The following is a 10,450-nucleotide window of genomic DNA, read 5'->3' as shown; positions in this document are numbered from 1 at the left end:
AAGGTGCTATGCGGTGGGACTGAACCCAAAACCATGTAGCTGGGAAGCAAGCTTCCTAACCACACAGCCATACCCATATGAGGTATGTGAGGGTTAGCAACAGGAAGAGCATCAAGGAGTAGAAAATTTGCCTCAACAAACTCAGTTCAAACTATGGAAGCAAGAAAAAAATGGACATTAAAACGACGATACATATCAACATATATATATATGCTGATATATCTATAAACATATACACATACATAAACACACATATCATCATCATCATCATCATCATCGTTTAACGTCCGCTTTCCATGCTAGCATGGGTTGGACGATTTGACTGAGGACTGGTGCAACCGGATGGCTACACCAGGCTCCATATAAAAGAAAAAAGAGGGGAACATGAAAACAACTGAATTTGTTTTTTAGTACAAGTCTGCTGGATCAGATCTGAACTGGAGCTAGACAACAACAACAAAACAAATCCAATCCATGGACCCATTAGACATAGCAGCCAAATCTCCCTTGATATTAAACCCTACAGTCATAAAACAGAGGAGGAACGACACATTGGATAACGTAGACCAAGATACATTATGACTGTAGAAGGGAATCAAACATCAGAATGGTCAGTTTTGGAATGCTTTTGGTCACTGGTTACTGGTCTGCTTGGTCAGGGCTGACCTGGGGCTAAATAACCCGCCAAGACAAATTATGACCAGTAACAGTAGTAGATTGAAACACTCGACACGCTCCACTTGATTTCCATCTGATCGTCACACCCTTGGCTTGTTCTGCTGCTTCTAGCTGCAGCAGACACAAGCTGTGCATTGTACAACAGTGTAGCCAGTGACGGATCTGAGCACCCATAACCAAGTCAGCTGATACAGAAATGGCACCAGCATTGCCAATGTCACTGTGATGACGATGACAACGATGACGACGAATGGCAACAAAAACACAAATGTCAATGACGATGTTGTTCAAAGGTGACTTGCTAGAAATAACAGCCAGATTTCCGTTTAAATCACTGTACTGTCTTAACAAAAAGGACACATTGTGTAATGTAGTCTTACATACATTTTCTGAAAAATCAGATGGGATGGTCATGGAACACTGATGATAAACCAACTCAATCAGAGCTGGACTGGGGTTAAACAACATTGGCGTCTACAATGAACCAATGAGGAATCCCCTATGTGATGTTTCAAGGTGCTAGCAATAGCAGCTGAATTTCCCTCAATTCACACCCCATCAACTAAAAATAGGGAAAGCTATATCAGATAATATAATCCTAGATATTCTGTCTTGGAATAAAATGAGTGTTTGTGACTGGGCACTTTCGATCATAGGTTTACTCAACCAGGGCTGACCAAGGATTAAACAACAAGTGTACTACCAGATGAACAAATAAGGGGAAAAATGTGATCAATGAAGACTGAGCAATTGTTGGATTAAAATTTCCTCCAGTGGTGCTTAAAATCCTAAAAACAAGGGAGATAACTCCAATAAGATCAGTTGATTAAAATATAATAATAACCACTGGAGAAGACTGGAGTGGATGTAATGTTTAAGCCTTTAGCATTCAGGTCACTCCATCAAATGTATTCGTTCAGATTGCTTTGAATTAATCATGCAATATCTTATAGTTTTGAGATTTTTTTGACAGGACTATATATTTTTAAAATTATATTTTAGGTAGGATCAGTGTGAGAGGCCAGATCTGGTCAATTAGAATATAAAATAGATAGAATATTTGGCCCAGATGTGGTCAATTTAAATTGTAAAGGGTAAAAAGCCAACTGGTGAAAGTAATTGATGGATTTTGATGCTATCAACCATTTCATTTTCCTATTTCTGTTGAAGTAGTCTGTCTCTGTTTCAGATATTTTTGAAAATAAAGAATTTAGTAGAATAATTTTGCTATCATTAAGCTGGTGTTTGGAACGTAAATTAATGTGAGATTTTGATAGAATGTTTAAATTTAGATCATTTTAAACAGGACACTTATCACAGAACCATAGGTGGACTTAGGCAGGTTGGTATCAAAGGAATTAACTTCTCATTTGTTTTGATTATTTTGAAACTAATGAATGTAGTAAAATAGCTTTGTCATTATTAAGCTGGTATTTAAATTATAAACTAACATGAAATTTTCATGAAAGACTTTAGTTTAGATCTCTTTAAAAGAGAGAGACAGTTTGAATCATAGAGCCACAGGGTGTCTCAAGTGGGTTGGCATCAAAATGATTAGGAGAGTGACCATTTCAGACCCTACACTGGCCACTTTCCCAATCACTTTCTTCTAAATTTCTCAATCGTCAACCCCGTCTTAACACAAATACTACTTTCTCCTTTCATATAAACTATTTTATGAAGTTATTAACCCATTAAGTCCCACTGTCCTATAAATAGGACACTAAATGAGAACACCAAATAAACTATATCACATTGTCTCGGTGTCCTATTTATAGGACATCGAATATTTCCATTTCTACTTGAAGTAAAGGAGTTTTAATAATTATTTTTTTCCCATTTTAACCTATTTTCAATCATCTGTAAAAATTTTAAAGTAATATTCAGAAATTTAAGTATCTGGGACTTAATGGGTTAAAATCACTTTGTCATTATTGGTTTCAAATTTTGGCACAAGGCCAGCAATTTCAAGAGAGTGGGGGAGTAAGTCGATTACATCGATCCCAAGTTCAACTGGTACTTATTTTATTGACCCTGGAAGCATGAAAGGCAAAGTCGACCTCAGCAGAATTTGAACTCGGAATGCAAAATGGATGAAATGGCACTAAGCATTTCCTCCAGCATGCAAACAATTCTGCCAGCTCACTGTGTAGCTAATTCAGTCATCATTAATCTATTGTTTGTAACATGAAACTTTGATGGAAGGCTTAAATTTTGATCACTTTGAAACAAGATGTTTCAGGTGAGTCACTCTGAAAATGGTTAAACCGCTTCATTGAAGCATATCCTGTTCAGTTGCCAAAACAAAAAGTTATCAATAAACACAGGCATGTGGTGTGTGTGTGTGTGGGGGGGGAGCCTATTGGCAGCATCAATAATTTGGATGAGTAAGAACACACGTGATTAAATACATATACTAGGCCTTTTAGAATATAGAATTCTCAACCATTTTATAGGTGACCAGGTGAACTTAGCCACTAGGATAGATATAAAATTATACCAGTCACATACTGAGGCTAATATAAGCCACTACTTCTATTAAAAAAAAAAACCCCATAGTTTGTAGTATATTTTTAATGTTTTCAGTAACTGGGCTGCAAATATGATAAAGCATCGTTTTGGATGGATTATTTACTCAACCAGGATCTTAATTATTCTGATGTCTATTTTATTTGTTGTCCATTGAAATGGCTAAGTTACCCTGACAGCAAAGGGACATAACTTAACACACTTATACACAACATACACAAAAACATATATACACACCTATGTACATATACATTGCATTACATTATTTATATATCACTATATCAACCAGACTATTGGATGTTGTTATACACCACTGACCACAGTGCACTTCCTTGCATTGTTGTAGCATTCGAATAATGCCACCCTGCTGAACAGAATGCCTGGCCATTGCAGGGTTACTCATTTACAACCAAGTGGACTGGAGTACATGATATAAAGTGTCCTGCTTTAGAACACAATGTGCTGTAGGTCTAGGAATTGAAACCACAATCTTCCGATCATAAGTACAAGACCCTAACCGCTATGCTATGCCCCTATGTATGTATATTATATGGTATAGTCACACATACATATATACAAGCACACACTCACCCACAGACTGTGTGTGTGTGTGACATACACTTTATGAATACCACTAGGTTCTGATCTGATGTGGCAAGGTTTCTGAGGTTGGATGCCCTTCCTAATGCCAACCACTCTGAGAGTGTAGTGGGTATTTTTTACATGCCACCAGCATGGGTGCCACTGACCTGACACTGGCTTTGGCCAAGACTACGGTCTCACTTAGCCTGACATGTCTACACAAGCACGGTATATCACTAAATGTCATGGTCACCTGCATTCCAGCTTCCATGCTGGTATGGTTTGACAGGGTCCAGCAAGTCACAGAGCTGTGCCAAGTTCCAGTGTCAGCTTTGACATGGTTTCTATGGCTGGATACCGTTTCTAACACCAACCACTTTATATATCAGTGCCATGTAAAAAGCACCCAGTGCACTCTGTAAAGTGACTGGCATTAGGAAGGGCACAGAGCCATAGAAACCCTGTCAAAACAACATGAAATGAGGCCTGGATAGCTGGCTAGCATCTGTCAAATGGTCCAACTCACCCCAGCATTGAAAACAGACATTAAATAAAGATGCACAAGGAGGTTTCTGCAAGATTCCTTTCTACCAGAATTCTAGTCAGAAAATATTGATCATTTGATATTTTCTGATTGTCAGAGAGAAAATGCCTTGTGGCCTTTCTTCTGGCTTTTTACATCCCTTATTCAAGTCCCGCCAAGGTCAGCTTTGCCTTCCATCATCAATAAAACATAGTACCAGTCAAGTACTTGGGTCAATGCTAATTGACCCCAGCAACTAATCCCTCCTACTGGCTCTATGTCTAAATTACAAACCAGAATAATTATTAAGGCAGCGAGCTGGGACTGATAAAATAAAGGACCAGTCAAGTACTGCGGGTCAATCTCATCAACTAACTCCTCCCTTTCAAAATTGCTTGTCTTTCACTAAATCAAAATTATTAAACAGGCAGGAAGTTGCTAGAATCTTTAGAGTATTGGACAAAAATGCCTTCTGGCTTCTCTTCCATTCTTTTGTGTTCTGAGTTCAAATGCTGGTGAGGTCAGCTTTGTCTTTTATCCTCTTGAGGTTGACAAAAACCAAGTACCAAGGATGGTGGTATCAACTAAATCTCACTTGTCAGGCTTAACTTTGACTTTCCTTTTGGGATAAAATAAATACCAGTGAAATACTGGGGGAGTGATGTAATCGGTTTTACATCCTTTCCTGAATGGGTGCAGCCATAGCTGTGTGGTTAAGAAGTCTGCTTCCCAGCCATGTGGGTTCTGGTTCGGTTCCACCATGGAGCATCTTGGTGCAAATGCCTTGGGGATTCAACTAAAAATCTAAGTGGATGTGGTAGACGGAAACTGAAAGAAGCCCATCATGTGTGTGTGTGTGTAAGTATGTGTCTTGACATCAGATGATGCTTGTGAAACAAGTACCACAGTCATTCAAGTGGTTGTTCATTTCCAATCTTCTGTGGAAAATGTCAGGCCATGGTGAAATATTACCTTGCTTGGCACCAAGCAATGGTTGGTAATGGGAAAAGCATCTGGCCACAGAAAATCTGCCTCAATGATTTCTGTCTGACCCATGCAAGCATGCAAAAGAGGACATTATAATAGTGATAATGATGATTCTTGCCAAGGTGGTAGGGTAACCTAGGTTAATCATTGTTTTGGTTATTTTTTGGAAGTGGCAGCAACACCGTTGCATAGTCAAAGACTTCATCTTTATGTTTGCACAAGACACCTTCCAACAAAGTAAATTCAGTCAGTTAATTCTTTCTCCCATCAAATCTTCCTTGGTTTGCTGAGTGGAAACAAAATATAACAATGCTATAACACTCACACACACACATGTGTGTGTGAGTGTTATATAAATGTGAAGACATTTCAGTTGGGAACTTCACCCAACCAAAATGATGAGCAGTGAACACAAACAACACATAAACATTAAAAAGAACAAAATGATGAAACGGTTAACTCACCAACAGCTGGAGCATCGTAAGAATCTCCGAGTAAGATCTCTGGTGCCGAATAGGCAAGGGAACCACATGAAGTCTCTAGTTTTTTGCCAGGCTTAAAGACATTGCTAAATCCAAAATCTGTGAGCTTAACGATGCCTAGTTTCTCAAAGAAGACCACGTTTTCAGGCTTGAGGTCCCTGTGACATACGTGCAACTGGTGACAGTATGAGATGGCATCTACAATTTGCTTAAAATACTTGCGGGCCAGGCTGTCATTAAGCCCTTTATCATGCTTCATTATGTAATCGTACAAGTCTCCACCGTCACCCAGCTCCAAAATAAGGTACAATTTGGTCTGAGTGTCAATCACCTCATAGAGGCGGACAACATTCGGATGCTGCACCAATTTCATGCACCGCACTTCCTGGAACAGATGGTTCTTTGACACTTCATCAAGTTTAGTCTTATCAATAACTTTGACGGCGACCTTCTCGCCTGTGAACACATGCCGGGCCAGTTTCACAACAGCAAAGTGGCCCCGGCCAATCGTGTCTTCCAGGTCATACAGACCAGCAATCTTTCGATCATAGTCACCACGCTGCTTACGAGAAGCCATTCAGAATGAAGGGACAATATTTAAAATATAAAAATGAAAGGTAATATATATATATATATATAGATAGATATAGGTATGGTTTGAACAATTGGAACAGCAGTTATTTAATGACAAGTGTGTAATGAAAAGGGTGTGGTGAAATAAGAGTACGGTGGGTTAAAAACTGTGGTGAATCTAAGAATGATGAAAATAGTGATGATGATGAGGATGAAGACGAGGATAAGTGAAAAGGATAGAGAAAAGATATAGATTTCGAGATCGAAGATATGGAAGGGCCTAGCAAGTAATTAATAACGGTAAAAACAAAATCCGATAACTCCCATAGAAGAAGGCTTAAAATGTCGATGAGAAAGTGGTAAGGACAGGCTGGCAACGGTTCAAATAGGACACCGGAACAATGAGATTTGATACTTATAAACAAAGGTAGAGTTAAAAGAAAGGAGAAAGTAAAAAAAAGGGGAAAGAAGAGAGAGAAAGCAGAAACCCAGAGTGTATTCATTTAATAAATAACTAAGGTTTCGTCTTGTATCCTTGGTATTGTTTCTAATAATTAATAAACGAGTTGGGCTTCTGTGTGTGTTTTCGTTTTTTCGATGAGGGTGGATGGGCGACCAGGAAAACTATAAATGACATTTCAACTAAGTGTTTTGACAAAGGGTAAACCAATGTTTACCGTCGAAGATCCACCACTATCTGACCGGTTCGTTCAACCCCCAATCATAGGTGGGGGGTTTGTTTCGTACTCGAATCCTGCTGCACCACAGCCACACCACGCCACACTCACGCAAACATGAAGAGGTCACATATCGGTAACCAAAAGATTTTCAGACATTACATATTATATAAATATATATCTATGTATGTATGTATGTGTATATAACACATACGTACGCTCACTCACTCACTCGCTTACTGATAAACTACGAACACTAACGCATCTTCTATTTAGATACACACACATAAAGACAGACTGAGAGAAAGAGAGAGAGAGAGAAAGAATGTCTGTGAAATCCTCCTTGCCAACGAAATGGCAACAACATAAGGAACTCAGAGAATCTAGGGATGAATGGGATAATGTGTGGAGAGGAGGTTAGTAGCTGTGGATAAATATAGTCGCGTTTTCCTCAATGAAATACTTCCACTGTTGATGCTACTACTACTGGCATGGTGTTGTTAGTTACTACTTACTTACTGAGCCTGTTGTTTCCTCTCTCTTCTATCTTATGGCGATGATGATTGAAGTGGTGATGATGCTGGAGGGGAGAGAGAGAGAGAGAGAGAGAGTGAGGGCGAGGTCCAAAATAACTACTTTTCCTATTTTATCTTTTTCACTTCCTCCTATTTAAGAAAGACAATGATATTACATTTTGTTGTTGTTGTGTTTTCGTTTGCTTTCATAAAAGTCAAAATAATGGATATCAGGAACGTAACAACGAAACAAAGCAATTTAGAATTGAGATAAGGAGGGGTAGTTTTTGTTTGTATAGGCTATAGTATGGCTTGGCACGCTATGTTGTGTGTTCTTGTCTTTTACACCTCCTTATAATTTATGCATTTGGTTGTATGAGGAACAGAGAAATCATTTCATTGCAGAATACGTACATAGACGGTTGGTCGTAGAACGAAATCTCTTGAAGGGAAAAATTTAAGGAATACAACCATAAAGTGAAGGCCGGATGGATGGATGGATGGAGAGGAAACTATTTTTTTTCCTAAACCACACCAAACAAGAATCGAAGGTGAATGAGAAAGAAAAAAAAATGAGAAAAATCTAAGAGTGAGAGAGAGAGAGGAATGAACGAACGAGTCTCTGATAAAACGTTTAGTTTAAAGAAACGAATGGACGTTAAGAAAGAGATCGATGAATGGTTAAATAAGAAGCGGGGGGGGGGAGAAATCAATGATTGATTATTTATACGAACAATGTTTTCTTGTTTTTTTTTCTTTGTTAGTCTTTGCTTTGTTTTTGCTCTTTTCTCTTTTTAAAAACAAAAATAAATACAAGAATTGGTTGAGTATTAAAAAAATCCGTTTTGTCAGACGTGCAAAATACAGTCAGCAGTGCTTGCACTCGGTTAAGAATGAGTGTGTACTCCTGGGTGGCTCGTTAGTGGTCGAGTTCAATAAAGAATGCAAATACAACGTATACGTTTTACTCCACTCCCAATCCTGGTGGTTCGACAACGACGACGACGATGCTGACAGTGAGATGACGATGATCAAATAATCTAACGTAACGGCATCCTTCAAAATAGTTTTTGTCATTTCTTATTTTCTGGACGAAGCAGCAGCTGAGGGGAAGAAGATTCAATATTTATGTTGCTGATGTTATCATTATTATTATTATTATTATTATTTAGCTTCGTTTTCAAACAGTAGCAACTATATGACAACGGACAACAATTTAATATATGTACAAATACATGTAATCTTGTATCTATATAAATATATCTATATCAACATACACACACACACACACACATATATATATATATATATATATATATATATATATATATATATATATATATACAAATATACTGGTTCTGCTTTCAAACAGAAGCAATGATATAATATATATTAATGTGAAAGAGCAGCAACGAAGATTGTGGTGGACGTACTTACATGTGTGCTTCGCTAATTATTTATATATGTGTATATATATTTATATATACACTTACATGTGTGCTTCGGTGTTTATATATACATATATATATACATACATGTGTTGTATGTGTGCATATATTTACACTTTGTTAGATAGAGGTGAGATGTTTCGGTAGGAAGGTAGGTTGAGATGGTCCGGTCCAGTGTCGTCAGTTCAATGGCTGAATAGAAGCAGAGTGTGTGACGGATGTGCAGCGAATTTGTGTGTGTATGTGTGGGTGGTTGTATTCAACAAAAAAAGAAAACAGTAGAGAAAAGTTGTTATGGAATCGGCCGATAAAAGTGCATCAACGGCCGACAGTCGGCTGTCAGTGATGGTGGCAGCCATACACTGTTTAGTGCGCACCTCTACTGCGCATCACGTCATAAACGTATAACGAAGATAAGGGTGGGAGAGAGAGAGAGAGGGGGGAGGATAGTAAAGATATGTTGTGTCGGAGTGGGAGGGAGAGAAAGATACAAAACGGAGAGAAAGAAAGAGTAAAAAAAGAAAGACGGAAAGAAAGAAACCGAGAAAGTGAAAGATAGAGAGAAAAAGAAAGAGACAGAAACAGTGTAAGGATGGGTAGGGTATACTTTTTGATTTATTTGTTTATTAATGTTTTATATATATATATATATATATATATATATATATATATACACACACACACACACATTTATGTGTGTGTGTCAGTGTTGTGATGCCTTATCGTGTGGTGTGCACGTGTATAGAGGCACGCGCACACAAACAAACATCCGTACCAGACGGACATGCATCAATAACTGCGTGTGAAGGGTCAGTATCGTTTTAACGTACACGTTTTCCGTGCTAGCATGGGTCAGAAGGAGTTTGCTGAGGCAGATTTTCTACGGCCGGATGCCCTTCCTCTCACCAAACCTAACTTGCAAGCAAAGTAATATTTCCTGATGGCTAGACTTGTTTTTTGGAAACAGACAATACCGCATGGTCTTTGAATTTTGGGCCTCACAGAGGCAATGATTTGTGACTGAGACCTTTGGAGATGTGTCATGCTTGAGAAGACTCGTCAAACCAAGTGAAATCATAGTCATGGCTGATGCTGGTGTCATGTAACTGGCACATAAAAAGCACCTTTCAAGTGTTGGGCCTCACAGCGGCCAAGTGGCTGAGGCCAGTGGCAGGTGGAAAGTTCCTCTCAAGCACTGGGCCTCATGGAGGCAATGATGAATGACCAAGATCTTAGCATTATGTCGTGCTTGAGAAGAAGACCCATCATGCCAAGTAAAATCGCAGTTGTGGCAGATACCGGTACCAAGAAATGGCACCCATGTGGGTGGCATGAAAAAGTACTCATTACACTCTCGGAGTGGTTGGCATTTGGAAGGGCATCCAGCTGTAGAAACCATGCCAAATCAAACTGGGGTCTGGTGCAAACTCCCAGCCCTGGTCAAACCGTCCAACCC

At 38.8% G+C, this 10,450-nt stretch overlaps 1 protein-coding gene across 7 annotated transcripts in view; it reads right to left on the bottom strand.

Moving 5' to 3' along the window:
- LOC106877542 (SNF-related serine/threonine-protein kinase) overlaps positions 1-9,380 on the bottom strand; it is a 108,590-nt gene extending 99,210 nt beyond the window's left edge. For 4 of the 7 annotated variants that reach the window (XM_089338674.1, XM_089338676.1, XM_089338675.1 and 1 more), the window contains exon 1: positions 5,764-6,498. In XM_089338674.1, the coding sequence (XP_089194800.1) occupies positions 5,764-6,358 (595 nt within the window). In that variant the 5' untranslated portion in view covers positions 6,359-6,498. Of the gene's footprint in view, positions 1-5,763; positions 8,650-8,983 lie in introns of those variants that run through there. The other 3 variants (XM_089338679.1, XM_089338678.1, XM_089338680.1) reach the window with 3 other exon arrangements.
- Between the last annotated feature and the right edge of the window lie 1,070 nt (positions 9,381-10,450).

This window comes from Octopus bimaculoides, chromosome 20, assembly GCF_046866305.1.
Source record: "Octopus bimaculoides isolate indiv1 chromosome 20, ASM4686630v1, whole genome shotgun sequence".
Classification (NCBI taxonomy): domain Eukaryota; kingdom Metazoa; phylum Mollusca; class Cephalopoda; order Octopoda; family Octopodidae; genus Octopus; species Octopus bimaculoides.
Note: the sequence above shows the minus strand (reverse complement) of the source record. Positions and strands in the feature narration are given on the sequence as shown.